The 15,963-nt window shown below is 46.9% G+C and overlaps 1 protein-coding gene across 1 annotated transcript; it reads left to right on the top strand.

The window, feature by feature from the left end:
- Positions 1-267: 267 nt before the first annotated feature.
- On the top strand, positions 268-14,848 carry LOC120032411 (phosphatidylinositol 4-kinase type 2-alpha-like). The gene is made up of 9 exons (XM_038978494.1): positions 268-748; positions 9,518-9,718; positions 11,541-11,672; positions 11,913-12,066; positions 12,205-12,263; positions 12,513-12,612; positions 12,806-12,939; positions 13,041-13,100; positions 13,758-14,848. Exons 1-9 carry the CDS (start codon positions 410-412, stop codon positions 13,917-13,919), a joined length of 1,341 nt encoding a protein of 446 aa, XP_038834422.1. The 5' UTR covers positions 268-409; the 3' UTR covers positions 13,920-14,848.
- The last annotated feature ends 1,115 nt before the right edge of the window (positions 14,849-15,963 follow it).

The raw sequence follows: 15,963 nt of genomic DNA, 5'->3' as shown, positions 1-15,963 counted from the left end.
TTTAAGGTTATTTGTTTATGTAAATATGGCGTCCGCAGAACTTATTTGTGAAAAAAGGCGGTCCCCGATGAAAAAGTTTGAATACCACTGATTTAGAAAGAGTTTTGAGTCGTTGTCCTGTATTTAAATTGTGTGGCACTTTTTTGTCACATGCTTCAAGGGGGCGTTATGATTCCAGCCAATAGTTGCGTGCACAAAGATCCTTTGCGGCCGGATGATAGCTCTGATTGGCCAAACACTCCAGCAATCACCAATTGGGCCCGCCTCTTCCCGGAAGCTGACTGTCAGCTGATTTGTTTTTATTGACAACGGTGACATTACATTATCGGTAAATATCCTAAACACAAAAGCTCATCCCTTCGTCTTTCCCTCTTTTCTCTCTACCAATCTTTCCTCCGCGTCCCCCGGTATGGACGAAACTAGTCCGTTGGTTTCCCCGCTACGGGACTCTAACGACTTCGGCTTCTGCCCCACCGAGCCCACCAGTCCCCGGAGCGGATTTGGAGGCACGCCGGGCTCGGTGGTTCGCATCCCGGCCGGGAGTCCGGAGCGCAGCCGGGAGAGACAGCCGTTGTTGGACCGGGACCGAGGAGGTTCACCGCGTGATCCGCATAGAAACGACTTCCCGGAGGATCCCGAGTTTCGAGAGATCATCCGCAAGGCGGAACGCGCCATCGACGAAGGGATCTATCCGGAGAGAATCTACCAGGGATCCAGCGGCAGCTACTTTGTCAAAGATTCACAAGGGGTAAGAAAGAGTGAAAAGGAGATCACAATCGATCGATTTAGCTAGCTCACCTACGCAACTATGGATTGCATGTCGTCATATTTAGCTAGCATATATCAAAGATAAGTACAACACTTTGTTTTATTGTTTATGAATGACAACAATGAGATTAGTTAGTCCATTAGTTATCATCCTTGAGTAATGATGTTTTGTGCGTCTTTTTATTGTCCAGAAGGCTACACTATTGCAGGTAAATTCCTCCCATCTCACTATGTACTCTAAAAGTGGACAAGGCCTCTGGTTTATTTCCTTCAGTATGACTTGTAAATATATCCTCCCACCGGAGAAACCGCCTGGGGAAACAGGTGTCTAACTTCAACCTCCATTGTACTGTTTGTTGTCTCCAATATGGCCTAGTTTTGGTGTTGTTTATTGACTGTACTTCCATACAGTAGAGTTGACCCAGTTACAGTCTAGCCAATCTCTTATCTGGAACAGCTGTGTCACTGTGGCAACACCAGCTGAGGAGCCTAGTGCCCTCTACTCACTCTCATGTGTTGGCCTCGACTCACGGATAGACTTTGTGTGTGTGTGTGTGTAACGCAGGGACAAATGACTCACAAATGGCACTGTATTCCCTATATAGTGCACTACTTTTGACCAGAGCCCAAATACACATGTACACTCCCACACAGCTCCACGCAACACAGTCTATCCATCTACATCCGCATTGTCATTGTTGCGCTGAACTCATGGGGTTGTAATCACCCACACACTCTTGGTAATAATGATGAATTGTCACGAGGTTTTTTTGGGATGGAAAATAGTGCTCTTTCTATTTGATTGAACTCCAGTCTAGAGAATTCTAACCAAAATCTAATCTTTGGATAGAAACATGAGGGAGAAGCAAACTATGGTGACTTGGTGCACAGACATAGACCTAGTACTGGTAGCAATTTACCCAACATTTATCATCATCTGAAACTCCACGATGCGGTCACATTTGTTGGTTAAAAATGGAAGTGTCTCTGGGGACTTTGGAAGTCCTGACGTGTGGGGGAATCCACCAGATTTCACTTCCTGTATGTGTAATTCCTAACCAGCCCGTTGTCTACCGGTATTCAGCCAGGTCTGTCTATAGTATTGTAGCGACCCTGTGTTTATAAGCGCAGAGATCTGCTCTGCCATGAAACATGCTCCTGTGGCAGTCGATATCCGCACATATAAACTCAGGGTCTCCACAGTATCAACAGCAGGACGTTATTAGCCTCAGTTGCAGAAACGTGAGGGCTGTGAGCCAAGGCCAGGACTTTCTAGTCCTACGGTAACGGGAGTTAGGCATCTGTGAGCCGAGGCCTACAGTAACGTGTGTTAGGGATCTGTGAGCCGAGGTCTACAGTAACGTGTGTTAGGGATCTGTGAGCCGAGGCCCTCAGTAACGTGTGTTAGGGATCTGTGAGCCGAGGCCTACAGTAACGTGTGTTAGGGATCTGTGAGCCGAGTTCTACAGTAACGTGTGTTAGGGATCTGTGAGCCGAGTTCTACAGTAACGTGTGTTAGGGATCTGTGAGCCGAGGCCTACAGTAACGTGTGTTAGGGATCTGTGAGCCGAGGCCTACAGTAACGTGTGTTAGGGATCTGTGAGCCGAGGCCTACAGTAACGTGTGTTAGGGATCTGTGAGCCGAGGCCTACAGTAACGTGTGTTAGGGATCTGTGAGCCGAGGCCTACAGTAACGTGTGTTAGGGATCTGTGAGCCGAGGCCCTCAGTAACGTGTGTTAGGGATCTGTGAGCCGAGGCCTACAGTAACGTGTGTTAGGGATCTGTGAGCCGAGTTCTACAGTAACGTGTGTTAGGGATCTGTGAGCCGAGGCCTACAGTAACGTGTGTTAGGGATCTGTGAGCCGAGTTCTACAGTAACGTGTGTTAGGGATCTGTGAGCCGAGTTCTACAGTAACGTGTGTTAGGGATCTGTGAGCCGAGGTCTACAGTAACGTGTGTTAGGGATCTGTGAGCCGAGGCCCTCAGTAACGTGTTAGGGATCTGTGAGCCGAGGCCTACAGTAACGTGTGTTAGTGATCTGTGAGCCGAGGCCTACAGTAACGTGTGTTAGGGATCTGTGAGCCGAGTTCTACAGTAACGTGTGTTAGGGATCTGTGAGGCGAGGCCTACAGTAGCGTGTGTTAGGGATCTGTGAGGCGAGGTCTACAGTAACGTGTGTTAGGGATCTGTGAGCCGAGGTCTACAGTAACGTGTGTTAGGGATCTGTGAGCCGAGGCCTACAGTAACGTGTGTTAGGGATCTGTGAGCCGAGGCCTACAGTAACGTGTGTTAGGGATCTGTGAGCCGAGGCCCTCAGTAACGTGTGTTAGGGATCTGTGAGCCGAGGCCCTCAGTAACGTGTGTTAGGGATCTGTGAGCCGAGGCCCTCAGTAACGTGTGTTAGGGATCTGTGCTATTCGCATACAGTCACAGGATTTAACACAGAAGTGAGAGTATTTTATCCCTGAACTCTGGGTCACTCTGTCTACCTCTCAATCCCCCCCTTCATTGCCCCCTTTACTCTCACCCCCTCCCCTGTCCCTCTAGTCTAACCCCTCCTCTCCCTCTAGTCTAACCCCTCCCTCTAGTCTAACCTCTCCTGTCCCTCTAGTCTAACCCCTCCTGTCCCTCTAGTCTAACCCCTCCTGTCCCTCTAGTCTAACTCTTCCTCTCCCTCTAGTCTAACCCCTCCCTCTAGTCTAACCCCTCCTCTCCCTCTAGTCTAACCCCTCCTCTCCCTCTAGTCTAACCCCTCCTCTCCCTCTATTTTAACCCCTCCTCTCCCTCTATTCTAACCCCTCCTCTCCCTCTAGTCTAACCCCTCCTCTCCCTCTAGTCTAACCCCTCCTCTCCCTCTAGTCTAACCCCTCCTCTCCCTCTAGTCTAACTCCTCTCCCTCTAGTCTAACCCCTCTCCCTCTAGTCTAACCCCTCCTCTCCCTCTAGTCTAACCTCTCCTCTCCCCTTCAGCCCCTCTACTTATATAACAGTCATCAGTACAGTGGTGGTAACTCTCTGTTAGGCTAATCCGCGCCACAAGCAGGGTTAGGTTTATAATGTGTGTGTGTGTACGTCACAGGCGGCCGGTGGCACCTTTAACCTGTCTAGGACTGGGGTTCCGCTAGCAACAGCCAATGAAATTGCAGGGCGCCAAATCCAATCAACAGAAATCTCATAATTCAATTTTCTCAAACATACAAGTATTAGACACCATTTTAAAGATAAAATTCTCGTTAATCCAACCACAGTGTCCGATTTCAAAAAAGCTTTTCGGCGAAAGCAGAACATATCATTATGTTAGGTCAGCAACTAGTCACAGAAAGCATACAGCGATTTTCCAACCAAAGAGAGGAGTCACAAAAAGCAGAAATATTGATCAAATTAATCACTAACCTTTGATATTCTTCATCAGATGACACTCCCGGGACAACATGTTACACAATACATGTATGTTTTGTTCAATCAAGTTCATATTTATATCCAAAAACCTCAGTTTACATTCGGCTTTGCCTCCAAAACATCCCGTGAATTTACACAGAGCCACGTCAAATCACAGAAATACTCATAATAAACATTGATAAAAGATACAAGTGTTATTCACAGATTTAAAAATATGCTTCTCCTTAATGCAACCGCTGTGTCAGATTTAAAAAAAACTTTACGGAAAAAGCAAACCATGCAATAATCTGAGTACGGCGCTCAGACGACAAATCAACCCAAAGAGATATCCGACATGTTGGAGTCAACATAAGTCAGAAATAGCATTATAAATATTCACTTACCTTTGATGATCTTCATCAGAATGCACTCCCAGGAATCCCAGTTCCACAATAAATGTTTGATTTGTTCCATAAAGTCCATCATTTATGTCCAAATTACTCCTTTTGGTTCAGTACACAATCTAAACTCACAACGCGCGTGCAGGTCCAGGCAAAAGTTCAGACGAAAAGTCATATTACAGTCCGTAGAAACATGTCAAACGACGTATAGAATCAATCTTTAGGATGTTTTTAACATAAATCTTCAATAATGTTCCAACCGGAGAATTCCTTTCTCTTCAGAAATGCAATGGAACAGAGCACGCTCTCACATGAACGTGTATGGTCAGCACATGTTCAGGTCATGGTAGACCGTACTCAATCCCCTCTCATTCGGCCCCACTACACAGTAGAAGCATCAAACAAGGTTCTAAAGACTGTTGACATCTAGTGGAAGCCTTAGGAAGTGCAAAATGACCCCATAGACACTGTGTATTTGATAGGCCAAGAGTTGAAAACCTACAAACCTCAGATTTCCCACTTCCTGGTTGGATTTTTCTCATGTTTTCACCTGCCATATGAGTTCTGTTATACTCAGACATCATTCAAACAGTTTTAGAAATTTCAGAGTGTTTTCTATCCAAATCTACTAATAATATGCATATATTAGCAACTGGGACTGAGTAGCAGGCACTAACATTGAGTGGCTGCTGCCAACATACTGTTCAGGGAAGTCAGGAACCAATACACGCAGTCAGTCAGGAAAGCAAAGGCCAGCTTTTTCAAGCAGAAATTTGCATCCTGTAGCTCTAACTCCAAAAAGTTCTGGGATACTGTAAAGTCCATGGAGAACAAGAGCACCTCCTCCCAGCTGCCCACTGCACTGAGGCTAGGTAACACGGTCACCACCGATAAATCCGTGATAATCGAAAACTTCAACAAGCATTTCTCAACGGCTGGCCATGCCTTCCTCCTGGCGACTCCAACCTTGGCCAACAGCTCCGCCCCCCCCGCTGCTACTCGCCCAAGCCTCCCCAGCTTCTCCTTTACCCAAATCCAGATAGCAGATGTTCTGAAAGAGCTGCAAAACCTGGACCCATACAAATCAGCTGGGCTTGACAATCTGGACCCCCTATTTCTGAAACTGTCCGCCGCCATTGTCGCACCCCCTATTACCAGCCTGTTCAACCTCTCCTTCGTATCATCTGAGATCCCCAAGGATTGGAAAGCTGCCGCGGTCATCCCCCTCTTCAAAGGGGGAGACACCCTGGACCCAAACTGTTACAGACCTATATCCATCCTGCCCTGCCTATCTAAGGTCTTCGAAAGCCAAGTCAACAAACAGATCACTGACCATCTTGAATCCCACCGTACCTTCTCCGCTGTGCAATCCGGTTTCCGAGCCGGTCACGGGTGCACCTCAGCCACGCTCAAGGTACTAAACGATATCATAACCGCCATCGATAAAAGACAGTACTGTGCAGCCGTCTTCATCGACCTGGCCAAGGCTTTCGACTCTGTCAATCACCATATTCTTATTGGCAGACTCAGTAGCCTCGGTTTTTCTAATGACTGCCTTGCCTGGTTCACCAACTACTTTGCAGACAGAGTTCAGTGTGTCAAATCGGAGGACATGTTGTCCGGTCCTCTGGCAGTCTTTATGGGGGTACCACAGGGTTCAATTCTCGGGCCGACTCTTTTCTCTGTATATATCAATGATGTTGCTCTTGCTGCGGGCGATTCCCTGATCCACCTCTACGCAGAAGACACCATTCTGTATACTTCTGGCCCTTCCTTGGACACTGTGCTATCTAACCTCCAAACGAGCTTCAATGCCATACAACACTCCTTCCGTGGCCTCCAACTGCTCTTAAACGCTAGTAAAACCAAATGCATGCTTTTCAACCGTTCGCTGCCCGCACCCGCACGCCCGACTAGCATCACCACCCTGGACGGTTCCGACCTAGAATATGTGGACATCTATAAGTACCTAGGTGTCTGGCTAGACTGCAAACTCTCCTTCCAGACTCATATCAAACATCTCCAATCCAAAATCAAATCTAGAGTCGGCTTTCTATTTCGCAACAAAGCCTCCTTCACTCACGCCGCCAAACTTACCCTAGTAAAACTGACTATCCTACTGATCCTCGACTTCGGCGATGTCATCTACAAAATAGCTTCCAATACTCTACTCAGCAAACTGGATGCAGTTTATCACAGTGCCATCCGTTTTGTTACTAAAGCACCTTATACGACCCACCACTGCGACCTGTATGCCCTAGTCGGCTGGCCCTCGCTACATGTTCGTCGTCAGACCCACTGGCTCCAGGTCATCTACAAGGCTATGCTAGGTAAAGTGCCGCCTTATCTCAGTTCACTGGTCACGATGGCTACACCCACCCGTAGCACGCGCTCCAGCAGGTGTATCTCACTGATCATCCCTAAAGCCAAAACCTCATTTGGCCGCCTTTCCTTCCAGTTCTCTGCTGCCTGCGACTGGAACGAATTGCAAAAATCTCTGAAGTTGGAGACTTTTATCTCCCTCAACAACTTTAAACATCTGCTATCCGAGCAGCTAACCGATCGCTGCAGCTGTACATAGTCCATCGGTATATAGCCCACCCAATTTACCTACCTCACCCCCATACTGCTTTTATTTATTTACTTTTCTGCTCTTTTGCACACCAGTATCTCTACTTGCACATGATCATCTGATGATTTATCACTCCAGTGTTAATCTGCTAAATTGTAATTATTCGATTTATTGCCTACCTCCTCATGCCTTTTGCACACATTGTATATAGATTCTCTTTTTTTCTACCATGTTATTGACTTGTTTATTGTTTACTCCATGTGTAACTCTGTGTTGTTGTCTGTTCACACTGCTATGCTTTATCTTGGCCAGGTCGCAGTTGCAAATGAGAACTTGTTCTCAACTAGCCTACCTGGTTAAATAAAGGTGAAATAAAAAAATACTGACTCAACTCCAGGTCACTTTAATAATGGCAATTGATGTAAAAGATTTATCACTATCCACTTTAAACAATGCCACTTAATATAATGTTTACATACCCTACATTACTCATCTGATATGTATATACTGTACTCTATCATCTAGTGCATCTTGTCATCTTTATGTAATACATGTATCACTAGCCACTTTAAACTATGCCACTTATGTTTACGTACCCTACATTACTCATCTCATATGTATATACTGTACTCGATACCATCTACTGCATCTTGCCTATGCCGTTCTGTACCATCACTCATTCATATATCTTCATGTACATATTCTTTATCCCTTTACACTTGTGTGTATAAGGTAGTTGTTGTGAAATTGTTAGGTTAGATTACTCGTTGGTTATTACTGCACGGTCGGAACTAGAAGCACAAGCATTTCACTACACTCGCATCAACATCTGCTAACCATGTGTATGTGACCAATAACATTTGATTTGATAGTTTACTCTGGGCACGCTTTTCATCCAAACGTGAAAATGCTGCCCCCTATCCATAAGTTAATTAGGGAGGACTGGCTCAAAGGAATGGCTGGAGAGAAATATATGTAATGGTATCAAACACGTCTAACACGTGGTTTCCATGTGTTTGATACCACTCCATTCTAGCCATTATTATGAGCCGTCCTCCCTTCAGCTGCCTCCTGTGGTATACGTACGTACGTCCACATGCCATAGGCTTACGCATGCTACATAGGCTATGCTACCGTGACTAAAATGAAATGGAGCGTGCCTATTCACCTACAGTACCTCAGATGAGTCATGACTTGATAAAGTGAGATAACGTCTGGGTCCTCTCCTGCCTGTCACAACTGAAATAGTGATGACGTCTGGGTCCTCTCCTGCCTGTCACAACTGAAATAGTGATAACGTCTGGGTCCTCTCCTGCCTGTCACAACTGAAATAGAGATAACGTCTGGGTCCTCTCCTGCCTGTCACAACTGAAACAATGATAACGTCTGGGTCCTCTCCTGCCTGTCACAACTGAAACAATGATAACGTCTGGGTCCTCTCCTGCCTGTCACAACAAACAATGATAACGTCTGGGTCCTCTCCTGCCTGTCACAACAAACAATGATAACGTCTGGGTCCTCTCCTGCCTGTCACAACTGAAACAATGATAACGTCTGGGTCCTCTCCTGCCTGTCACAACTGAAATAGTGATAACGTCTGGGTCCTCTCCTGCCTGTCACAACTGAAACAACGATAACGTCTGGGTCCTCTCCTGCCTGTCACAACTGAAACAGTGATAACGTCTGGGTCCTCTCCTGCCTGTCACAACTGAAACACTGATAACGTCTTTGTCCTCTCCTGCCTGTCACAACTGAAACAGTGATAACGTCTGGGTCCTCTCCTGCCTGTCACAACTGAAACAATGATAACGTCTGGGTCCTCTCCTGCCTGTCACAACTGAAACAATGATAACGTCTGGGTCCTCTCCTGCCTGTCACAACTGAAACACTGCCTGTGGAAGTGAAAGAGTGAAATTATTTTTGGGGGATGTCAACCACCCACTTCTAGTGGTTTACAAGGACATTGTGACAACTAGAAATACTACTAACCTTTTTGCATTTACTTTGGTGCTTAACAGAACAGTGTTGGTACAGTATGAAGCATGGTAGTAGATAACATGGTAGTAGATAACAGAACAGTGTTGGTACAGTATGAAGCATGGTAGTAGTTAACAGAACAGTGTTGGTACAGTATGAAGCATGGTAGTAGTTAACAGAACAGTGTTGGTACAGTATGAAGCATGGTAGTAGTTAACAGAACAGTGTTGGTACAGTATGAAGCATGGTAGTAGTTAACATGCAGCACCTGTGGAGAAATTCCTCTCTGTCTCCTCTGCATATTTTAACTTCACTCATCCCATCTTTTACTAATGTTACATTTGCTCACAGCACAGGTGAGTTTGCAAGAAGAAAATGCACACTTAAATCTCTCTGTCTTTCTCTCTGTTTCTGTCTGTAGAAGATCATCGGTGTGTTCAAGCCTAAGAACGAGGAGCCTTACGGTCAGCTGAACCCAAAGTGGACCAAGTGGCTCCAGAAGCTGTGTTGTCCCTGCTGTTTTGGACGGGACTGTCTGGTCCTGAACCAGGGTTATTTGTCTGAGGCCGGGGCCAGTCTGGTGGACCAGAAACTAGAGCTTAACATAGTACCCCGGACCAAGGTAGGGAGGGGTTAGACACACACACACACACTCTGAACCAGGGTTATCTGTCTGAGGCCGGGGCCAGTCTGGTGGACCAGAAACTAGAGCTTAACATAGTACCCCGGACCAAGGTAGGGAGGGGTTAGACACACACACACACACTCTGAACCAGGGTTATCTGTCTGAGGCCGGGGCCAGTCTGGTGGACCAGAAACTAGAGCTTAACATAGTACCCCGGACCAAGGTAGGGAGGGGTTAGACACACACACACACACTCTGAACCAGGGTTATCTGTCTGAGGCCGGGGCCAGTCTGGTGGACCAGAAACTAGAGCTTAACATAGTACCCAGGACCAAGGTAGGGAGGGGTTAGACACACACACACACACACACACACACACACACACACACACACACACACACACACACACACTGAACCAGGGTTATCTGTCTGAGGCCGGGGCCAGTCTGGTGGACCAGAAACTAGAGCTTAACATAGTACCCCGGACCAAGGTAGGGAGGGGTTAGACACACACACACACACACACACTTTGAACCAGGGTTGTCTGTCTGAAGCCTGTGCGATCAGAAACTAAATACAGTCCCCGGGGCCAAGGTAGTGGTTAGACACACACACTTAGACACGCAGGTACACACACACTTAGACACGCAGGTACACACACACTTAGACACGCAGGGACACACACACTTAGACACGCAGGTACACACACACTTAGACACGCAGGTACACACACACTTAGACACGCAGGGACACACACACTTAGACACGCAGGGACACACACACTTAGAAACGCAGAGACACACACACTTAGACACGCAGGTACTCACACACTTAGACACGCAGGTACACACACACTTAGACACGCAGGGACACACACACTTAGACACGCAGGTACACACACACTTAGACACGCAGAGACACACACACTTAGACACGCAGGTACTCACACACTTAGAAACGCAGGTACTCACACACTTAGACACGCAGAGACACACACACTTAGACACGCAGGTACACACACACTTAGACACGCAGGTACACACACACTTAGACACACAGGTACACACACACTTAGACACGCAGGTACACACACACTTAGACACGCAGGGACACACACATTTAGACACGCAGGTACACACACACTTAGACACGCAGAGACACACACACTTAGACACGCAGGTACTCACACACTTAGAAACGCAGGTACTCACACACTTAGACACGCAGAGACACACACACTTAGACACGCAGGTACACACACACTTAGACACGCAGGTACACACACACTTAGACACGCAGAGACACACACACTTAGACACGCAGGTACTCACACACTTAGACACGCAGAGACACACACACTTAGACACGCAGAGACACACACACTTAGACACGCAGAGACTCACACACTTAGACACGCAGGTACACACACACTTAGACACGCAGGTACACACACACTTAGACACGCAGGTACACACACACTTAGACACGCAGGTACACACACACTTAGACACGCAGGTACACACACACTTAGACACGCAGGTACACACACACTTAGACACGCAGGTACACACACACTTAGACACGCAGGTACACACACACTTAGACACGCAGGTACACACACACTTAGACACGCAGGTACTCACACACTTAGACACGCAGGTACACACACACTTAGACACGCAGGTACTGGGAGGTCCTGCGTCAGGGTTCTCTCTTGATTTCCTTCACACACTCTCTCCTGTCCTCTCGCTCTCTCTCTACATCTTCTTCACCCTCTCCTTCTCTCCACCCTCTTGCCCCCACCCCATCTCTCCACTAGGTGGTGTACCTGGCCAGTGAGACGTTTAACTATAACGCTATAGACCGGGTCAAGTCCAGGGGTAAGAGGCTGGCTCTGGAGAAGGTACCCAAAGTGGGACAACACTTCCACAGGATCGGCCTGCCTCCCAAGGTACGTCTGCTGCTTCCTGGGTGTGTTCCAAAGGGTACCCTATTCCCTTTATAGTGCACTACTTAGTTCACATACTAATTCTTGAACTACAGGCCGCCCAGAGGGAAATGCAGGATGAAGGGTTTTTAAAGTGAATCCTTAATTGAAGTAAAGAGATTTAGCAGATTAAAGGTTATTTTCCCACCCCTTCCACCCTCTCTCTCTCTCCTCTCTCCTCTCTCTCTCCCTCCTGTCCTCCAGTTGGGTTCGTTCCAGATCTTCGTTGAGGGCTTTAAGGATGCAGACTTCTGGCTGCGGAGGTTTGAGGCAGACCCCTTGCCAGAGAACACCAACAGACAGATGCAACTACAGTTTGAGAGGCTGGTGGTCCTCGATTACATCATCAGGAACACAGGTACGTAACCAAGGCGATGACGGTGAAGAAGAACAAGCAGGCCGACTGACACCTGTGTGAATATGTGACATGTCAATCCCTTTTAGAAATGGTGATGTGGAAGGTGCATTAAACTCTAACACCTCTCTGTCTCCACAGATCGGGGAAACGATAACTGGCTTCTAAAATATGACTGTCCCATGGACCAGGGAAGCAGGGTAAGCACACACACACACACACCAGAACAGGCACCGAAACCTTGTGTGTCTGTTCCTTTTTCAGGTGTCTGTTCCGGGGGGGGGGGGGGGGGGGGGGTAGTACTCTTATGCACTAATGTCTGACTCAGAGTGCTCTCTTTCCACCTCTCCGTCTACCCCCCCCCTCCCGTCTATCACCCCTCCTCTCTCTCCCTTCCTCTCTCTCTCTGTCCCTCCTCTCTCTCTCTCCCCTCCACTCTCTCTGTCTAGGACACAGACTGGGTAGTAGTGAAGGATCCTATCATCCAACTAGCTGCTATAGACAACGGACTGGCCTTCCCTCTCAAACATCCCGACTCCTGGAGAGCCTGTAAGCACCGCCCTCTGCCTCCTCAACCAATCACTGAACAGCTTGTAGAGATGCTCTGACCAATCACAGAGCAGTTTGTAGAGACGCACTTTCCCACTGACCAATCACAGAGCACCCTATAGAGATGCACCTTCTCTGTGACCAATCATTGCATTTCTTACTAAAGTTGATTCATTTCTTTGACCAATCGTAGACCCGTTCTACTGGGCGTGGCTGTCCCAAGCCAAGGTTCCGTTCTCCCAGGAGATAAGAGAGCTGGTTCTGCCCAAACTGGCCGATCCCAACTTTATCAAAGATCTGGAGGAAGACCTGTACGAACTGTTTAAGGTGAAGAGGAGGGAGGGAGCTAACTTCAAACTGAACTGATTATCCAAGCTTTGATGGTGTTTCTATTTGAGTATTTTTGACCCTTGACTTGTGTGTTGCAGAAAGACCCAGGCTTCGACAGAGGGCAGTTCCACAGGCAGATAGCTGTTATGAGAGGACAGGTATGTTTTAAATATGCCATGCCTCTTTTTAATAATATATCCCGGAAAGCTTCAATTAAACACAGAGTGTCTAAACGCCGCCTGTCCATTTTTAATAGCCTGGGCGTCGGCACACATTTCAGCAAATAAAAGCCGGGTCTAGATGAATTGTTTTACAAGTGAAAGTCAGTGAGTAACGTAAAGCAGAGCAACGTCATTGGATGAGACAGCAGTGTGGTGTGACGTGGTCGTCTCAGCTACAGCCGACACGAGAGACTGAGTGAGAGAATGGTGCTGAGACAGGAACTCTGGGGTTACTAGGCAGTCTCTGCCTAACCTGCCCTGAATGTGTTACTCTAATGTGTATACTGGTCACAGTAAAACGCGTGGTAGTCTTCTCAACATTTTGATTGGGCGAAAGCTGTGCGCATTAAGGAAATGGAAGCCTGTCTCTAAGCGCCGGTCGTGTTCAGTGATTGAAGCAAATAAATGTTGGGCTATTAATTGAAGTTGGAAATAACTATTTATTTAGAAATAACTTCTCATTCTTTGTAGATCAGTCAGTCACAATTGACCCACAATGCATCACAGATTGTCATGCCCTTATGGAGAGTATCTAACCTGTCGGTCTCTCTCTCTCATTCCTCCACCCCCCCCTCGGCGCCTCTGGTGGCCTAGATCCTGAACCTCAGCCAGGCTCTGAAGGACAGTAAGACCCCCCTCCAGCTTGTCCAGATGCCTCCAGTCATAGTAGAAACAGCCAGAGCACCACAGAGGGCCAACAGTGAGTCTTACACACAGAGCTTCCAGAGCAGGAGACCCTTCTTCACCCGGTGGTAGAGGAGGAGGAGGAGTGAGCAAGTGTGTACGTCAAATGTATGTGTGTAAAGGGCAAACGAGTGAGGAGTCTCTCCGCCCTCTCCTACCCCCAACGGACACAGACGGTATTGAGAATGACTGAGGAAGATGAGGACTGAGGAAGATGAGGACTGAGGACAAAGGAAGAGAACGCTTATCCCTCCGTCCGTTTGTCTCTGTGCCTTGTGTGGATGTCAAAGATGATATATCTTCCTATAAGGAATGGAGTCTATATGAGGGGCTTAGTAAACTCCCTTTCTATGGAGTTGCACACAGTCTATGTCCCAAAAGGAACCCTATTCCCTAGTGCACTACTTTTGACCAGGGCCCATAAGGTTCCATTTGGGAAACAGACACTTAACTCAGCCACTGCAGTTTTAAAGCCTCTCTCTCTTTCTCCCCCGTTTGGGTGAGAGGTGGTGTTGCATTCCTTATGGGCCACTCTGTGGACAGCAGCAAGCCATGCGGACTCATTGCTCTCACGGCTCTCTACTGCCCCCTTTGTCTTCGGATGAGGAACTGCAAGGTACTGCAGCGCGTTGAAGTTTTAGGGGGCCACATTTGGAGAAACTACTACTTTCCCCCCTTTCTGAAAATAACAGGGGAAAAGTAGATCAGATTTCTCTCTGCCATTCTGTAGTCAAATACATTTAAGATGTCGCTCATCGCTTCTGTTTACTTTGATTTCTGGTATTTTTTCTGACTTGTGGGAGAAAGATGGACACGTTTTTTTGAAAACACACTATCAGGACTTCCTGCTGTTGCCACAGATTCTAACTGACCTGAAATGTATTGTGACAATGCACTGTATAATTTGTATGTAATATATTTAATGAAAGATTATAACAAAACTGTATTACATTAATACCATGTATCTTGTCGTTTGTTTTGATAAATGTGTTTTATTTAGAGAGAAGACTTTATTCTTATTCCCCCCCCACTTTATTTGGTGACGACATTCATCTATTTGTCAGACAAAGCTATACACACAAATACATATATGCAAGTTTACTTTGACAGATTTGCATGTCAACCATAACCCTTAAATGGATATTTCACTCAAACTAAATCGTAGTTTTATTCATTAGTCCACTGTTGGACCACTTTCAGTACAGAGTGATAACTGTCATGTGTTTTACATCATATGATGCCAAGCACATCATCACAGTTAATGCTCTGTAAATGTCTTGCCATGTTGTCTTGCCATGTTGTTTAGCCTACAACTAAACCTGAAAGGACTTGGATATCTACCAGGTAGAGCTTTGTTACAGAGAGAACAACTTCTAGTGTTACTGGCTTTTCTACGAACTCCGTGCCTTTGGGATTTTTGGACCACACACACAGGCCGTGTTCGAGAGGGTCAAAACCGTAATGTATCATGGGTAAATTGTAACTGACCGACTATTGTACAAATGAGTTATTTGACGCAAGGTGATTTGTAGATTCGACAGTGGCCTGCAGTCGTTTTGATGCTCTCGAACACAGCCATAGTCACCTGCCGATTAGTGTTGTATAGATCGGTCTGTCTGATCAGTCAGTGAACAGTGACTGGATTGATAATGTTAATGATGCTCTCGAACACAGCCATAGTCACCTGCCAATAGTGTTGTAGATCTGTCTGATCAGTCAGTGAACAGTGACATGATTGATAATGTTCTGAAACAGTCACTGTGATGTCGCCAGTTCTCTCCCCTCCTTTGGTTAAAGTGACAACGTCTCGACAAGTAAGGTTAGGTTGACAACATACTTCATTTAACTCCACACATGGCAACTCTGTATTGAACGACACCTCGCTCTGATTGGTGGGAATGGAAAAAGGACCAATTACACAGAGCAGCTTTATGACACGTTTTAAGTTCAGCAGGTCAGCGCTCATTTCTCTCCATTGGCTCAGTGTAGAATGCGATGGAGGTAGCGTTCTGGGTCCCTGGTTCCCTCCTGCCTCGTCGTGGCCCCCAGCCTCTCCAGATGGGGTCTCTCTGAGGGCCTCTGTGTGTCCGTCAACGGGGCGCCCCCCTCTGCACCT

The sequence above is a fragment of the Salvelinus namaycush genome, chromosome 39 (genome assembly GCF_016432855.1).
Source record: "Salvelinus namaycush isolate Seneca chromosome 39, SaNama_1.0, whole genome shotgun sequence".
Lineage (NCBI taxonomy): Eukaryota > Metazoa > Chordata > Actinopteri > Salmoniformes > Salmonidae > Salvelinus > Salvelinus namaycush.
Note: the sequence above shows the minus strand (reverse complement) of the source record. Positions and strands in the feature narration are given on the sequence as shown.